Source organism: Peromyscus maniculatus, chromosome 19, assembly GCF_049852395.1.
Source record: "Peromyscus maniculatus bairdii isolate BWxNUB_F1_BW_parent chromosome 19, HU_Pman_BW_mat_3.1, whole genome shotgun sequence".
Taxonomy (NCBI): domain Eukaryota; kingdom Metazoa; phylum Chordata; class Mammalia; order Rodentia; family Cricetidae; genus Peromyscus; species Peromyscus maniculatus.
In genome coordinates, this window is record NC_134870.1 from 16094536 (window position 1) to 16112707 (window position 18172).

At 49.7% G+C, this 18172-nt stretch overlaps 1 protein-coding gene and 1 long non-coding RNA gene across 33 annotated transcripts in view; one reads left to right on the forward strand and one right to left on the reverse strand.

Moving 5' to 3' along the window:
* Nucleotides 1-1579, reverse strand: part of Celf4 (CUGBP Elav-like family member 4) — a 287070-nt gene extending 285491 nt beyond the window's left edge. For 7 of the 32 annotated variants that reach the window (XM_042264199.2, XM_006971414.4, XM_016003081.3 and 4 more), the window contains exon 1: nt 829-1518. In XM_042264199.2, the coding sequence (XP_042120133.1) occupies nt 829-1114 (286 nt within the window). In that variant the 5' untranslated portion in view covers nt 1115-1518. Of the gene's footprint in view, nt 1-828 lie in introns of all 32 variants that reach the window. The other 25 variants (XM_042264200.2, XM_042264203.2, XM_042264195.2 and 22 more) reach the window with 11 other exon arrangements.
* A 246-nt stretch (nt 1580-1825) lies between these two features.
* The window catches only part of LOC121824057 (uncharacterized), a 79426-nt gene continuing 63079 nt past the window's right edge, over nt 1826-18172 (forward strand). The window contains exons 1-3 of the long non-coding RNA XR_006065804.2: nt 1826-1917; nt 5674-5767; nt 7357-7489. This is a non-coding gene — a long non-coding RNA (uncharacterized LOC121824057). The remainder of the gene's footprint in view (nt 1918-5673; nt 5768-7356; nt 7490-18172) is intronic.

An 18172-nucleotide genomic window follows, 5' to 3' on the forward strand; every position in this document is an offset into this window, starting at 1 on the left:
ACTAGCAGTGATTGCTTCTAGGGAGAAATAATATGCTAGGGAGCTCCCTGTATGGTGAGTTTGGGATACATTAAGGTTTACCTTTCCAAATGCATCTCTTGTATGCATATATTCTTCCCCAAATCTCAGCCTCACTGGGGAAGGGGATTGTTCAGTTTTCCTAGACCCCTCACTCCACCCAGGGGATGGTTCTTTCCTTGCTAATTCTTGCCTTGGGTTTTTATCACTCCTTCCAAATATCCAAAACATACCCTTCCCAGTAGTCACACCACAACCAGACTACTGAGGTACACATCTCGCTAGGGATAGTTTACTGTTAAATTGATAGCAAAATAAAAATATCTCTTTGAATTTGTTACCCCTCTCCCTTTTAGACGGTCGCACTCTTGCTCTTCTGGCCCACACAGAGGAAGAGGGCAATTCCTGTAGTGTTTTCAGCACCACGGCGATGGACAGCACCCCAGATCCCGGGCCAGCTGAGCGCCCACTAGTCAGCTCAATTTTCTGGGCTTGCCCGGAGCAGCTCTCCCTATCCCAATCTTTCAAGTCTCTAGATCCAAAACCTCCAGCCCCATTTGCTCCCATTCCTCCTTTCTTCTCATCTCCTGTCCCCACTGCCCTCTCTACGGCACCGCTTCCATCGGCTTGTCCCGGCGAACATCTCCCCACACACCCCAGCTCGGTCTCCGCTGCCGGAGCGCCTCCCTCCTCGGCGCCCGCCCGTGGCTCGCTTTCGCCCCGTCTCCCGCTTGCCAGTCGCTGGCCGGCCAGTTTGCTGCCCGCCCGCTCCTGCTCCCCGGCAAAGTTGGGAGGGAAAGGTGCTCTCACCTTTGTGCATGCCTGTGAACCTGTCCTTCAGAACCGTAAGCTCGTAGATCTTGCCGAACTCCTCGAAGAGGGGCTTGAGGTCCTTCTCATCCAGGTTTCGGGGGATCTGCCCAATGAACAGCTTGATGGCATCGTGGTCCTTCATGGGAATGGTCGACGGGTTCCCCGGGCTGTGGCTTAATCCGTTCATGTGCCCGGCGCTGCCCGGACTGCTGCCGAGCCCGTTGGTACTGAGGCTCGCGTTGTCAGCCTGTCCGTTTGCTAACGTGGCCATCTTTATATACATAGAGAAAAATCTTTCCTTTTATTCTTTCTCGCTCGCACTCTCTCGCTCCTCTCCCTCACTAGCTCGCTCGCGCTCACACACGCACACGCACACACACACACACACGCACACACACACACTCACACACACACGCGCGCACACACACACATACACACACGCGCGCGCGCACACACACGCACACACTCACACGCACACACACACTCACACACTCACACACGCACACTCGGGTTCTCTCCTCGGTTTCCTACACCTCTTTTCTTCTCTCAGCTCTCGTTCTATGTTCTCTCTCTCTCTCCTCTCTTCTCTTGCTCTCTCTCTCTCTCTCTCTCTCTCTCTCTCTCTCTCTCTCTCTCTCTCTCTCGGTCTGGTGTGATTTTTTTCTTCTTCTTTTTTCTTTTTTCTTTCTTTCTTTTTTTTTTTTACATTGAACAGACAGGATCTCTGTCCTTTCGGTTTAAACAGGCTGGACCGGTTCAAGTTCCCTGCCAGACCAGGGGTGGGGGCGGCGAGGGCGCGCGGTAGGAGGAGGGGAGAGCGGGGGGCCGAGAGTGGGCGCGCTGGGGGGCGCACGGAGGCAGGCGGCGGCCGGGGGCAGGGCGGCCGGGGCGGCGCCGGCCTCGCGCGCCTCCCCCGTCGGCGGCCCCGCGGAGCGGCGGTGGTACAGTCCGAGACGTCCCCCGGCTATAAATAGCGCCAGGCGCATGGCTCTTTGGGAGGCGCTGAGATTCCGGGCCCCGCAGCCGCGGGCAGCGGGTGCCTGTTAGCCACCGGGGCTCCTGGTCTCTTCTCTTTGCCTTTTGGAGGTTATTATTATTATTTTTTTTTGTAATAGCAGCAGGTGCAACCTTTTGTATTTTCAAAGCATTGATTTTCATTTTCGTGTGGGTAGGTAGGGGGGCGTTATCCACTTAGCTGCGCTCTGTTAGGGCGACAGGCGGGCTAAGCGAAGGCAGGGACGGCGGGCGGGGCGGCGGCGCAGGCGGCGGCGGAGGTGGAATGGGCGCTTTTCTCTCCCATCTGGCTCCACTTATTTATTTATTTAGACTAGAAAAAGCCAGTCGGCTTGGAGGGAGTCCGCCCAGAGACCTGAGTGAGCACTGATCAGTGTCGAGAGAAAAAAAAAAGCGCTACATAAATATATATTATGTGGATAAATCTGTAGACAGGAGCTCTAGCTCCCGCGCTCTCTGTTTCTGTCTCTGCTTTCCCCCTTCTCTCATTCCCAATCTGCCAGAGCAGCCCCCAAATTTCTCCTTCCTATTCTGCATCCACCGACACCGGATCCACCTGGGAGGATAGGGCTAGGAGAGCAACCGGGGCCGCGCCGGGGGCTCACGGAGTAGAATTCGGCTTGGTTCTCCGCCCCAGCCCTCTGAGAAGGCGGGAGGGAATGTTTCAGTCCCGGACGACTTCTCCGGTCCGGACAGTGGCAGCCAGTGCGGCCGGTAGCTGGAGGGAGGAAGGTAGGAGCCGGGGGCACCCCCGGGCCGGCTCGCCCCGGGCGGACGAGGAAGGCGCTGGGCGCGGTGGCCAGAGCCAGAGAGCCAGCTTGGCGGAGAGGCTTGATTTTTTGCTCCCTTTCTTGTTTTACTGACGCAAATTAGAAAATTATTTTCTTAGTCCACTGTCAAAGAAACGAAGCCCGGCCCCCGCTCCCGCCATCCCAGCTTCGGCGGGAGGTAGCCTGGAGCGGCTGGTGCTGCCCTGCACCACCCGATCCAGAGGTGCGAAGCGGGGAGTCTCAAGTGCGGGGGTCTGGCCGCCGGGATCGCACAGCGCGGGACTCCCGCAGGGCCAGCGGGGCTAGAGCCTCAGCTGCGCGCGAGAGGGAGTGGCAGGCGCAATTGCTGTCCCGCCTCTGGGGGCGAATAGTGGTGGTGAACTTGGCTGGGGCAGCCGATTTTTATTCTTAGCGTGTTTACCTGCACCCCTATCCTTTCCCACGCTTGCTTTTCTCGGCTTCAGAAACCCGGCCAATTAAAATAACGCGCCCATTCTCCCCTAGGCTGCAGGGCCCGGCCTACCCTCCTCCCCCTGCCCCCAAGCAGGCCCCTGCTGGCCACTTTCCGGTTTTCAGGGGTCTCTGTTCTTAACCCTGAATTACATTACTAGACTTTGTACTTAAATTTTAATTTAAAGAAACGAGACTCTAACAGCTTGAAAAACCCAGCCAAGCATTTGGTACAACCAGAAGGTTCTACACTACAGAGCCAGATGTGGCCAGAGGGCCCAGAGATTCTCTCAGCCCTGAGGTTGACAGCCCCAGGCCCAAGCTAGCTCCAGGCCCTCCTTTCTGAGGACAGGGTCCCAAACCAAAGAGGAAGAACAATTCTGAGAACAGGGAGCATTGTTCATTTTAAAATTTCCCATCTTTGCTTTTTGGAGGTGTGTGTGTGTGTGTGTGTGTAGAATTGCTGAAGTTGGTGGAATGGAGCAGAGACTCATCTGAAGAGGAGGTCTACTGTGGCTGTGTGTTTTGTGAGCCTCTGATAAGCTATAATAAGGTGGGCATGTCCCTGGTAAGCAAGCTGGAGTGTTTGTTAGTGTGTGACAGGTGTGTGCAAATGTCTTGTTAGTACTGTGTGCTTGTGTGGTAGTGCTGTTTGTATACTCCTCTCTCTCTCTCTCTCTCTCTCTCTCTCTCTCTCTCTCTCTCTCTCTCTCTCTCTCTCTCTCTCTCTCTCTCTCTCTCTCTGTGTGAATCCACCCCAGGACACATAAGCAGAAAATAATGACTATTCAAATTCACCACCCAACAGCATCTTGCAGTGCTTGCTGTTGGCTGTGAGGATCTCACTGGGAAGTGGATTGTATTTTCTGCCATAACAGGAGAGTTAATGAAAATAATTTCTACTTGAGGTTCCTTTTCCTCTCCCTGCCTCCCGTCCTGTCAAAGCAAAGCCACGAGGGCATGAAGCTGAGAAGTAAAAGGAACTAGCTGAAGAAAAGGAAGGGACTGCCCAGATGAAGACCCAGGAACTGTCACCTTCTTTTTCCTGACACCACCCCAGTAATCCCCAGGTCCAAGTAAATCATTCACAGATGTTTAATGATTTATGCTATTATTATTATTATTATTATTATTATTATTATTATTAGCCACTGTGCAAATCAAAGTAGCAGTATCTTGGCAGGAGTGAAGAAAAGAACTGGGGTGTTAATGAAAGAGGTCACCTGGTATTTCAGATTCCTATGCTTCCTCATGTTTCCTTCAGGACTCTCCCTCTGTGTTATGTGTCTTCACATGGGATGGGAAAAATGTCTTCCTACTTAGGTGGGCTTCCTTCCTCCTCTCTAGCCCACCTGGTAGTGGTACATCTTGGATTCCGTCTTAGCCCTTTGGTGGGGAGGGCCTCTATTATCCTTCATCTCTCTGACAGGTGTATGGACAGTTACCCTAGGTTCCCTCAGGAACATCCTGGACACCGGGTCCCCTCACATGTAAACGGCAGTGGAAGCAGCTTCTGGCAAGGCACTGCTGTCTTAAAGGTGACAAACTGTAGCTCCTGGACTTCCACATCTTAGCCTCAGCAGAATATTGAGGGTAAAAAGATGCAGACAGGTGTCTCAAAAGAGTGACTAGAGAAGCAAGAGTAAGGTCCCTGGGAAAAGGTATGGCATGAGGTTTGGTTGGCTCTTTGGCACCCTTATCCTTGATATCTAGGAAGACTTGGGGTAAGTTCTCCCCCCCCCCCCGCCCCCCCTCCGCCTCAGATCATCAAAGAGAAATGTAATTAGGGAAAGATAGGGACAGAGTATTATTCACAGTGTCATTTAAGCAGATTTAAAATCTTTTCTCCAAGTGTCGCTTCATGCCCACAATTCTTCCATCCACTGAGAGAGAGGAGAGCAGCTGAGGGAAGGAGGAATTGGGAGCATCTGCTTTTTGTTTTCTCTCTGGTTCTGGAGTGAATGCTTTGTTGCTGATTCATCTCTGGGGATGTCAGGATGCCCTGTGGTGGTGAAGGTGTTTGAGGGTAGATAAGGTCACTTCCCTCTGCTCCTCCTCTCTGTCTGTAAGGGGAGAGGACACTCCACGTAACACTTCCCTGCTTCTAGTCACCCTCCACCCACTTCCTTCTGGTACCCACTGAACCACAGTCAGACCTGCTTTGGCTGTTCTGCCTGTAGCTTACTTTTCTATTTGGTTGGAGAGCAGGAATATGGTCCCTCTCCATCAATGTCACCCCCCCCCCCCACACACACACACAGTGATGCTCACATACAGGTGCTCAGGATAGTGCTTACTAATTAATTGAACTGTGTTCATTTTTTCTGCTTCCTTGGAATAGGGGGCTGTAGCCTTAAGTCAACACCATGGAAAAGATTCAGGGTCAAACATGAGAGAGAACGCACACAGAAACTCAGCCTGGCTAAGCTTGGGGGCATCACCACTCAGCCATTCTTGCATTTCATCCAGCCTGTCTGATCTTGCTCACTGGAAATGTTGGAGAAAGGACAGGTCTGCAAAGAACTCACTGTCTAGCTAGAGAGCAAAGTCACACCAAGTGAAAAGCCCCAGAACAGCAAGCTGCAACAGATGGTTAAATGTCTTCCAGGCTTGAGGATTTCCACCAGGAGGAAATAGAAAACAGGAAGCAATGCAAGCCGCCGCCGCCACCGGCTGAGAAGTGGGGATGAACTCACTGCGAGGTGGGTAGTGGCTTGGAGGAGAGAGGGTGCTTGCAAAACAGGAGGCCAGGGTGATCTGCTGCAGAGAGCTGGCCAGTGGCCTGGAATTAGACCAGAAGGAAAGAAACAGTGGATTCTTAATGGAATCTAGAGGAGACTTCCTGGAGGAGAGCATCATGATGTGGTCCTGAGGGAGGAATACCTCAGCCTGGGCTGGAGGCGGCTGTTGGAGTCACCCACGGTTGGGAGTGAGCAGTCAGCTGTGGCTTTCCTGGTAACACGAAGAGCCTCCCAGAAGCTCCTCTGTAGAGAGAGCATGAGGAAGCAGGGTGGGATTTGGAGGGTGCAGCCTTTTGTGAATTGTGCCATAAGCTCAGAGCTCCTGTGCCCTTAAATTATTTGGGAAGGCTTTGTAATATAAAGCCCAGTGAGGAAGAAAAAAAAAAAAAACAGTTCTCACCACCTCTGTTAATTTTAGCAGCATCTTGTCATCACTGAAAGACCTCCTTGTCCTGTTCTGAGCCCATAGTGAATCTAGCCAAGGAACCAAATCTATTGGAGGGAAGGAGCGAATGGGAGGATGGAACTTGTGTGTTTGGGAAACCCAGGGGCTCCTTAGAAGGATAGAGCCATCACCGGGGCACCACCTAGCACCATGGCTGCTAGACAAGGGTCTTCTATGCTGTTTTCCTCACCATCTGAGCCCCAAGGACACATTTTCCTGGTCCAGTGGGGGCTCCCTAGCTGTGTCCACTGACAAGCTATACCCCTAGGAGTTCTTGTGTCCTTGGTCAATAACTATTATAGGTTTCTGTCCCAAGTCTTCAGTTTTGTTGAAGACAAGCTGCCAATGAAAGACCAGCATGCGAACAAAGGGATTTCCTGTTTTGGCTGAGACATCCTGCGCAGCATGTCCTCAGAGGCAGCTGCAGCAGCGGGAGTCTGGGTCACCACTTTCTTGGACTTCAACTTTCCCTTCTGTAAAATGGAGTTGAGAACCATTTCTCCAAGCCTCCTTTCTCTGGGGCTCCTCTCCTATTCAAGGAGATGAGACAGTGATGTGTCTTTGAGGTTGATTTATGGATTTTATGTAAAGATTTATTATTAAGATGAGAAAGTAGGGATCGAGGTATGGACAGGCCTTGGAAAGAGGAATGTAGACTTGATGATCTCCATTGTTGGGCCCCAATGAACAAGGAGCTAGCTGACTATCTTCCCTAGGGTATGAGCATCTCTTCAAAGAGGAGTGTGCTCAGACCTAGAGAGGCACATGTTTCCACCTGCCAGTCCTGCCTCCCCTACTTATTAACTGTGTGACCTTGAGCACATTGTTTAGTCTCTCTGTGGCTCAGTTTCCACAGCTGCAAGATCAGTAGAGAAATAGAGCCTGGCTCATAGGGTCGTTGAGAAGATTAAATGAGTAAGTGTAGGTAAAGTGTTCAGATCGATGTCTGGACAGCCAATATTATTGGAGCATTACTAACAGGCCACTGGGGGCTGAGGGAATGCTTGAGCCCCTCCCAGCTCCTGCAGGGCTAGGGTTGGGTCCAAGAACTGGATGCCCAGTGTTAAGGTGGATGAGCTTACACATTGCACTCTGATTTCCCTAGATACTATCCCCTGGGGATGGAAACATTCAGGCAGCACAAAGCTGTATCCCTGCTTCAGTCTTCTGGGGTCCTGCCCTGTGTACCTGCTGCTAGCACTCTGGCCCCTTCTTCTTACCTGAGAGGTGTTACAGAAGTAAGTCTTTTTAATTGTGATGTTTTACTAATTAGTTTTTAATTATGTTAATTTATTGTACATGAGCCCTGAGGTTTGCAGACACTCGCTCACTTGGAAACTGGAATAGTAGGTTGCATTTATCACACAAAATACTGTGGATACATGGCCCTGTAGCGTGGCCATGGTTTCTTCAATAATACTCTTGAATCAGCAAGTCCTACCTGGGATTTCTCATCCTAGCTTTTCCCACGGCCACAAGGCTTCTGTAGTGTATGGTCCTTCACTGAGTTCAGGGGTTATGAGATTCAACATGGTCAGGTTGTGCAAGGAAAGAGTGAGGTAGTTGAGTGACCTAGGGGGACACTGGTTGGGGCTCAGAAACGTGAGATGTTATCAGGGAAGGTGTCTAAGGATGATTACGTGGGCCCTCAGACTTGCTCACTTTGGTAGAATGCTTCTGACCATGCATGATGGAACTGGTACTGCTGCAGACATGCCCAGTGTTCTGGCAGCACAAAACAGTACTGTTACCTACAAAGTTCACACTCAAGAATCACGCAATGGATTTAAAATATAACAAGTAATTGCATAATTCTTTTAAAAGAAGGTTTATGATTTTGCATCAGGCTACCTTATAGCTATCTTCTGCTGCAAAGGGCCTGCAGATTTCGTACAGGTTGAACACCCTCGGTAGAGCTAGACAAAGGCCCTACAGCTATGTGGTCTGGGGAGAGGCAGCAGAAGTTGAAGAGGAGGGTAATGCATACATGGGCAGTCAGGGGCTGGGCTATAGACAGAGGCAGGCTTGTGTTCCAGGTTGTGTGTATATGTGTGGGGTTGAACATGTAAGCTATGGAGCAAGCCTGCCCCTTAGCAAAGAGTAGGATTTAGACACCATGACCGTGACCTTATTTTCTAAGGATAATGCAGAGAAGTATAATCAATGATACCATACCAAAGAAGGTGTCAGTAGTTCATGATGTGCAGAAGGGGTGGATCACACTGTAGGGTTCATCCCTTCTGGGTCATTTCCACTTTCAGAGGATGTGGGTCTGATGCTCTGAGAAATATTTCAAAGAAGAAACCTCAGTTTCAAGGATACCACATTCCTCTCAGCACTCACCTGGTTGCAGCCTTCTTTGAGTAAGTTTCACATCCTTTCAAGTGTCCACACAGAGTTGTGTGTACAAATTCTGGTCCCTTGTTCAATGGACACATTAATATAAATTTGTCGCAGAGAGCACATTTGAAAGAAATACACTCTATAAATACAGCTGAACACTTACTGCTTAAAAAAGCTCTGTATGAAGCATATATTCCTGTGCTGAATATACACACCGATAGGTCCATGTCTTTTACTTAGGAAGAGTGACAGCCTGTGTTGGAGACGTGGCTCAGTAGGTAATGTCTGCAGTGTAAGCATGAGGACCTGAGTTCTGTTTCCCAGCCCTCAGCCTAACAGCCTGGTGCTGGAGTGCATGTCTCTAATTCCAGCCCTGGGAGGTGGAGAAAGGTGGATCTTTGGGTTTGTTGGGAAGTCATTCTAGGTGAATTGGTGGTCTCCAGATTCAATGAGAGAACCCTGCCTCAAAAATAAAAATAAAAATAAAAATAAAAATTGAATGATACTGGGGCTGGAGAGATGGCTCAATTTGTAGGGGTGCTTGCTGCTCTTTCAGAGAATGGGAGTTCAGTTCCCAGCTCCCATGTTGGGAGTTTCACAATCTTCCTAACTCTAGCTCCAGGGGATCCAGTGCCCTCTTTTGGCCTTGGCAAACATACATGCATGCCTGCACAGCTACACACACACACACACACACACACACACACACACACACACACACACACACACACAAATACAAATGTGTGTGTGTGTGTGTGTGTGTGTGTGTGTGTGTGTGAGAGAGAGAGAGAGAGAGAGAGAGAGAGAGAGAGAGAGAGAGAGAGAGAGAGACAGCTTTGTAAATTATATTCTCAGAGCACCAGTTTCCTCATCTAAAACATAGGAGTATTTCCTATGATTGTGGAAACATTTTAGTGGAACAATTATTTGCCACAAATCAGATGCCTAACACGTATTACCTATGTTTACAGCCAAATCAAGTGTTTCCATTCTAGCCATGAGCTGGTGCAGAGCATACACTGACAATCGTGCGAGGGCGCATGGGAGATTTCATAAGAAGGGGTATTCAGGACTTCTTTGGAGAAATCTTCTCAGCATTACTGGGTGATGATAAGGATACTTAGTGGCAGCCCAGTGTCCCTGCTTCCACCCTGGGGCAAGAGGAGGGAGTCTCTAGTTAGATATGAGGGGATGCAAAGGAGGGAACCAGGGCAAGTCCTCATCCCTGGGGTTTGTATTACCATAGCTTAGAGATTCACCCCTGCGTTCAGACCAGAGAAGGGTTTACCCTAGTGCATACACTTAACACCTCCATCTTTCAGATGTTCCCTGTCTGACACCTGCATACAAGGTAGGGAGACTTTTGCCCAGGCCAACCTCCCTCCCTACCTCTGTAGGGTGGGCAAGTTGTGTGATTCATTTGCTGGCCTTGTGCCCTCAGGCTGAGTCACAGTGTAATTGATCCCTTTGAGCCAGGTGGCTGCTCTCCTGTGTCCCAGAGCAGGACTACTGAGCCATAATGAATCCAAATCGGGGCTGGGGAGACCTATTTAGATTGAGTCCATCCTGGAAGGAGGGTCAGACTGTCACACTGGAAGGTGGCTCTGAGTCCATCCTGGAAGGAGGCTTGGATTCTCACACTGGATGGTGGCTCTGAGCCTTTTATAAGGTACTCCTGAAAGTCTGTCTTTGGAGAAAGTGGGTCTGGTCCCCACTGACCAGATTAGAGCTCCTTATTGGCCTTTATCAATATCTCTGTGAATTAACAAAAGGCATAATTTTGTCTGGGAATCTTCAGTCTTTGTGCTTCTGGGATGAGGTTTGGAGGAGTGAGAGAAGAGTCATCCACATGTCCACCAAGAGAAGTGTCTGATCTTGGGGTTACTTGGTCCTCTGGCATCTTTCTCCTGGGTACTAAGGAAACCCCAGGTGTTGGGGGTTAAGCCCTAAATTCTCCCAGTCTGGTGGTAAAGAGCAGAGTTAAGTCTCACTTCTCTAGAGTAACAGATCCCTGCAGATCCCTGGAGCAGCAATGAGCATGCGAGCATCACTGCCGTGCCGTGCATGAATCAGGAAGTTGCTTTTGTTTCTGTACTGTCATGGTTGGAATCGAACTGTCCTATACTGGCTTGATCATGATAGCATGTGGGCCACTTTGAAGGCCATGAAGCCTTTAGGAAATCAGCCTTGGTTGCTGGTAGTAGGGCACCAGGGGCGCAACCTTGAGGGTTGTACCAACCCACAGTTCTTGCTGGGATCCCTGCTCCTTGGATGATGGAGGCTGTCTCACATTCTTCCCATCATGCTCTGGGAGCCATTCTGGACTTCAGTCTCTAATATGTCAGCCTTTCCTCCCCGAGTATTGCTTTCGGGTATTCTGTTGGAGTGATGAGAAAAGTGACAAACACATGGACATTTATCTCTAAATGGGCACACAGTCCTTCTGTCCTAGAGAGGTATCTATGGAAAATACAAGGTTCTGAGAGATAATCCATTATAATCCCTGCCCCTAGGAACTAGGCTGACCTGGCGGGGATGCTGAGGTCTTACCCCCTGAGACTATATGACTGCTCCCAATTATAATAGGGTCCCTGCTCTGCTTCACAGCTGCCCAGCCAGGCCATACCCTCCTGGGAAAAGTGAACCTCTTTGTCTCACCAACCAACAACTAAGTGGATGCCTGGGTTCTAAAGAACTCACGGTGGCCTCTTAGGTCGCCACTCCCCCTCCTTGGACCTCAATTGTTCATTTTGTGTTCTTCATCCTTGATCTGACAGCTTGTGGGATGAGGGAGGGAGAGAAGGAGCTTGTCCTTAGGTACTGTGTAGAAAACACACTCCTCAGTCACCAACCTGTCCATTGCCCTTCCCTGCTCCTGGCCCCAGAGCAGCTCTGAGAACACAGAGACCAACACGGCTGGTCCATTCTTCCTCTTCCTCCCCATTAGTTCTTCCAATCACACTTAACAGCCGCCTGGCTTTTGGCCGCAGCACGGTATATAATAACCTGCAATTATTGTCCACTTAAACTGTCCCCAGGGCCTTGTCTGTTGCGCTGCCCGGCTTGTACCGCCGGCCCGCTGATTTTCCTGTCAGAGTCAAAGCCAATGAGAAGCAAGTCCCTGACAGGGCCAAAGTGACAGCCTGTTTGGCAGGGCACCACCACTGTGCCTGCAGCTCCCTTCGAGACAGGGCCACAGAAAAGGCCACAAGTCACAGTCTTGCCTCGCCTGGGAGCACCGTGCTTCTGGGCCAGTCACAGCTCTCCTCATCTTCTAGTCCCTGATTCTCTCTACGCAGGGCCATCATTTCAGCCTCTGTGCCTTTGTTTACCTGCTGCATGCCAGTCCTTCGGAGGCCACCTCCTTCCTCCCTGTATCCTGCCCATGAAGGCCATTTATAAACGGGACTGCTGAAGAGTAGATAAGCTAATTGGGATACAGAGACAGGAAGTCTCACTTATTTAAACCTTTGCTGTGTACTCTTCTCTCCTAGTAACGACCTCTCCACTGGTTTTGCTCCAGCTTCCCCGCCTCCTCCCCCTCCCCCCAGGAAGTCTGTCTCCGTCACTGCAGTGATAACTGTCTCGCCGTCTGATTTCTGAAGCCTCTCTGCACACAGATCCACCACTCTCACTACTCACGGCTCCTCCTTCCTAACTGTGCCTGCTTGTGTGTTTGGGAGCATCCCCGGGCCCAACATTTACTGCCTCTGACTGGAATGCCAGTCATCCGTGTGGTCAACCAATGGACCATGTCTGTGTGATGATGGTTTCTAGGTGGTGGAAAAACATATGGGTATCGTGCCACCATTGGGGTCTGCAGAATCTGAGGGTGCCATGTTTTCACACCACTCCACGTCTAATAATTAACTGACCAGAGACACAGTAGAGTGGATGCTGGGCCTCCCTGTTGGGAGTGCTGATGTTGACGTGTGTGTGTGTGTGTGTGTGTGTGTGTGTGTGTGTGTGTGTGTGTGTGCAGGCTGCCAGCCAGGAGAGTGAGACTCTGAAGAGCATTGTGTGGGGAGGATCCTCCAGGCGTTTGTCTATTGGCAGTCCCCATGTGGGGAGAGGCAGGGCCTCTGGGCCATTTTTGGTGAGTCCACCTTATGTCCAGCTTCAGGCCAGTCCCCCAGCAATGACCTGAGATGTCTCTCTTCTGGCTCACTCGCCCTTTGTCAGGGAGCTCATCACCAGCCACAGCCCCTTTCCAGTTCTTTGCTTTGCAAAGGCTTCTAAGCAAGCAGCTTTCCCGGGAAGTAGTTTGGGGGCAGCCCGAGGCCTTTTCTGGCCCATCATATCTTACAGGTTAAGTTCAAGGCTGACTTGAAGGCAAACTGCCAAGGGGTTGGTAGGGCCCAGCTTTCTGTCTTCTGTGCCACTGGAGTAGCACAAGGCAGGTAAGGGCCTGATGTCTCGAGGCGCCAGGGACAGTGCCTGCCCTCTTGCCCTCGGCCTGCCCTTCTCTGCTTTCAGACTGTATATAAATAGCCTGTTGGTTGACTCTTGGCCTTTAGAGCTGGACTAAGACTTCTTAGGAAGGGGCTGGGAAAGGATTCCCTGTTAGGGCAGGGACCAGAAAGAATGCCCGAGAGAAGGGTAGACACACATTGGTCGTCATTTCCTCCAGCTTTATTCTCCTGGCCCCATATGAGGTCCCACTGATACCCGGGCAGAAGACTGCACACCTGCTCGTTTAGGGCAACTGTTAAGGTTGAGTGTAAAATGCCCCTACGGACTCCCATGTTTGAACACTTGATCTCCAGCTGGTGGCGCTGTTCTGAGAGACTGTGGACCCTTTGGGAGGCAGGGCTTAGTTGGAGGAATTAATTAGGTTGGTGGGGGATAGGCCTCAAGTCCTGCTTTCTGTCCCATCTGCTTCCTGTTCTGCCCAGACATGAGCAAGCAGCCCTATGCTTCTGCCACGGCAGCCATGGCCGCCCTCCCACCTTTCCTTCCTGCCTCTAAGGGAAATACCAAAAGCACAGAACAAGAGGACCATCAGAACAGCAGAACCCTTCCTTCCTTCAGCTGCTTCTTGCCCGGTGTTTTGTCCTAGCGTTGAGAAAAGTGTCTTACACTTAGCCTTTCTTATTGTCATCCAATTTGCCATGAGCAAACTCCATCTGTAGCAGCTCCCCACACCACAACCTCAGTGGCCTCTGAGGTGGGGGAAGCTTCCTTGTCGTGTGTGGCTAGGGACCATGGGTATCCTGCAGCCTTGATGAGCTCTATGAGAGGTGACAATTATTTTCTCCATTATCTCCATGCCAGCCTAAAGTCCCTATGTCCCAGGTAGCCACCACGCTCATATGTGGCCTCTGGGTCTAAGTGGCTATTACATTGTCTTAGTTAAGATTGCTATGGCTGTGATGAAACACATGACCACAAAACAAGTTGGGGAGGAAAGAGTTTATCTGGCTTACACTTTTACATTGCTGTTCATCACCAAAGGAAATCAGGACAGGAATTCAAACAGGGCAGGATCCTAGAGGCAAGAACTGATGCAGAGGCCATGGAGGAGTCTGGTTACTGGCTTGCTCCCCTTGGCTTGCTTAGCCTGCTTTCTTATAGAACCCAGGACCACCAGCCCAGAGGGATGGCACCACCCACCATGGGCTGGGCTCTCCCATATTGATCACTAATTGAGAAAATGCCCTACACCTAGCTCTCAAGGAGGCATTTCCTCAACTGAGGCTCCTTCTTCTCTGATGACTCCAGCTATGTTAAATTAACCTTCAAAATCAGCAGTACAGACATCTGCCTACAATCTCTGCAGAGTCCATCTCCCCATCTCCTTGGTGCTGTTGGATGTCTTTCTGTATGCTGTGAATATGTGTTGCTCTGATTGGTGGATAAATAAAGCTGTTTGGCCTATGGCAAGGCAGATTAGAGACAGGCAGGAGATCCAAGAGAGTGACAGGAAGAAGAAAGGCAGAGGCAAAGAAGACACCATCCCGCCATCCAGGAAGCAGCATGTAATGGCACACAGTTAAAGCCATGGAACATGTGGCGACATACAGATTAACAGAAATGGGCTGAGTTATAAGAGCTATCTGGCAAGAAAATTGAGCCATAGGCCATGGCCATGCAGTTTGTAATTGACATAAACCTCTGTGTGTTTACTTGGGTCTGAGCAGCTGTGGGGACCTGGGAGGACACAGAAAAACTTCCAGCTACATCTAGTTGTCCTGGAGCAGATGCCATCTTCTGTTTTTCCTACTCAAAAAGGTAACCAGATACCTTCTGAAATGCCCCCATGCCTAGGCAGAGAGGATGGAAGGAGAAATGACAGGAGATGGTGCTTAGGTCTAGCTTTCTGCCCAAACCCACTGTTCTTTGGCACCTGGATGAAACCTGGGCTGCTCACTGCCACCCCACAAGAGGGAGAGCTCAGCCTACAGCTTGGAGCTTCCTTTGAAGCCTGCCCCTTTCTTCTCATGTGCTGCCCCTAACTTTTCACGGTTCATTCTGAAGTAGGAGGATGAGGCTGCCTGGTGTGTAGCACCTCACCTGACCTTCCCTGCCTTTTCTTTAGATCAGGACACCTTCTGAACAGCTTTCCCCAATGTAGAGGACACTGGATAATGGTCCTATAGTGCTGTGTGGGTGCAGCTCCAGCTGGGGACAGAGTATAGTTTTCAAGAGACTTGAAAACTAGTGTCTCAGAGAGCCCTGTTGTCAGTCTGCTTAAAAAAACTTATAACAGCAAAACTTCAAGATGGCTTTTATAACAGACTTTGATCATCTTGATTGATCATCCTTCATGATGAAAGCTTGACAACCTAAAGTGATTCATTTGTTAGGTGTTTAGGTTACTTGCAATGACCATCTCTTTGCATGACAATAGGAACCTGAACATGGGTCTAGCTAGCAGGTTGTATGTGTGCATGCTGTGGCACTTTCAGCACTTAGAGATATGACGCCTCCTGTGTGTTTACAGGTTGCTTGCCCGTGATTGTCAGTGATGTGTGTGTATGTGTCTATGCACATGTTCTTTGGAGAGATGTGTGTGTATGTGTCTATGCACATCTTCATTGGGACTTATTGTATTTTCTTTGTGTTGCTAATGCTTTTGGCCTCTGGGGGTGCTCTATATATACAGATAGGAAATGTGAGAATCAGGATTTCCAAGCTGAAAAGAACACTAGGCATCTTCTAATCTTTTCTCATTTTATACTTTTGGCAATTAACAGTCACAGAGAAGTGACTTACTCAGAGTCAGGTATAGAATATCAATCAATCATCAATCAATCAATCAATCAATCAATCCATCAATCCCCTTCCTCTGTATACTTTTTTGCTCTTCAGTTTCTGTCTCTCTCTTTTACTCTCCATTCCTTCTCCATCTTCAGCCAGAGCTGAGGCCGACAGAGGCAGCGGGGATGCTGCTTTCAGGAAGGTTGTTTAGAAGTTGCTCATGGCCATGGAGGTGGAGGCTTGGCATGTGCCCGTGTTTCCGGTAAGTCTGGAGCCCAAGGGAGCAGTGCTTTGGTTCTCTGGGTGGAGCCAGGAGGAGGAAGGGGAAGGACTAGCTCCACTGTTAGAAAACCTGCTTTCAGCTTGTTTCTTATTCCCTGGTCTTTCTTTCCAGAAGCTGACTTGGTCAACTGAGGGGGAAGGAAGGAGGTGGCCCAGTGACATCCTTCCCTCTAGTATCCTTTTCTCCTACTCTAGTTGTCCAGACTCTGATTCAAATATCCTTTTAGGAAAGGAATACATGCTATTTGTCTCCTACTTCAAAGGCACAGCAAAAATCCTCTCTCTAATCCTGCTCTGCTGCTGATGCTGGAGTTTGGCACTCAATTCTGAACGACGGAGCAGAAGTGACTGTTTGACCGAGCTCATTTCCATGGAGGCTCGGAATCATGGGTTTGGAATGACCTCAGCATCCTTTCCTTTCCTCTTGCACTCACTGGAGGAATCTGTTGTCCACAGTCCAGGGGATGGATTCTCCAGTAGGCTTAGGTACCTCTGGCAGAGGGGAGCTCATTTCTTCACATGGCAGCCAGCTGCTTTAAGAAATCTGAATCCCCACCCCCAGAGACAGCCCATTGCCTCATTCCTTTGTTTTGCCATAGGTTGGACAGAGGCAGAAGCCTCTGCTTGCTTCCTATATTTTGGTCCTTTTGGTTTGTAATGCGATTGGATTTTTTTTTGTTCCCCACCTACCCACTTCACCAGAGTTATTCTTACTAAAGTCACCAGTGGCTTCTTCTTGTAACTCTAGTAGCCACCTGCAGTTCTCGTGTGGATGCTATTATCCCCCTTCCTTGCTGTGGGATGGTCTGTATGTCAAATGTGTTGCTCTGATTGGTCAATAAATAAAACACTGATTGGCCAGTAGCCAGGCAGGAAGTATAGGTGGGACTAACAGAGAGGAGAATTGAGAGAATAGGAAGTCGGAGGGAGACACTGCCAGCCACCACCATGACAAGCAGCATGTGAAGATGCCAGTAAGCCATGAGCCACGTGGCAAGGTATAGATTTATGGAAATGGATTAATTTAAGATGTAAGAGCTAGATAGCTAGAAGCCTGAGCCACACGGCCATACAGTTTGTAAGCAATATAAGTCTCTGTGTTTACTTGGTTGGGTCTGAGCGGCTGTGGGACTGGCGGGTGAGAGAGATTTGTCCTGACTGTGGGCCAGGCAGGAAAACTCTAGCTACACTTCCTCTTCCAAGAAAGTAGTAGACTTTGCCCACTCACCATTTCCCATCCCCCTTTCATTACAAACTGCTTTCTTTTTACAGTTCTTAAAATGTTGTGGCTACCCTGGTTCTGCCCATGAACTTTTCTTCTTTTCAAGCTTTACTTGCTTACACAGGGTGTATACGCTGATCATCTGAATGAGCATGTCTAGTCTCTTTTTCAATTCTCCATGAGAAGAAACTCAGGCTCATCCTATGAAAGTAAAGATCTCTTCCACTCTTCTCTGTTTTTTTTTTTTTTTTTTTTTTTTTTTTTTTTGGTGTGCGTGCATGTGAAAAAGAGAGGGGGGATGCAGGGGGAGAGGGAGAGGTGCATATATATGTTTATGGGTGTTCATATGTGTGTGTGGATATGCATGTGTGTGTATGTGTGAGTTCTAAAGCGGCAGGACCTCTTGATGAATCTGGAGTCCAGCAATTCCAGCTAGTCTAGCTAGGCGATTTTCCCTAGAGACAGAGTCTGGGTTTCCTACGGGCTGGGACTATAGGTGGCTGCCACATCCACATGGCATTTACGTGGTTTGTGGGCCTCCGAACTCAGTTCCTCACACTTGCACGGCAAGTGCTTTGTCCACTGACTCTTCTCCCAATAATCGAATGCCCTGTTTCAAGAAGTGGTCCATCATCTAAGCCAGGGCAAGAACTTTCCTGGTCACATCCTCTCTCTCATCTTAGAGAGGGCCATATTCACTGAGACCTGCATGCTCCATTCCACCTTCTCCTTCTTCCTGCTAACCCACATTCTGCCTCCCTGGGATGCCATTCTGCTAAGTGGTCTCTTTGCCCTTGACCCTGCTGTCTCTGCCCCACATACACTTGGTTCTGGACACAGAATGGAGTTTCTAAAACAGTCTGGCCTTCCAGAT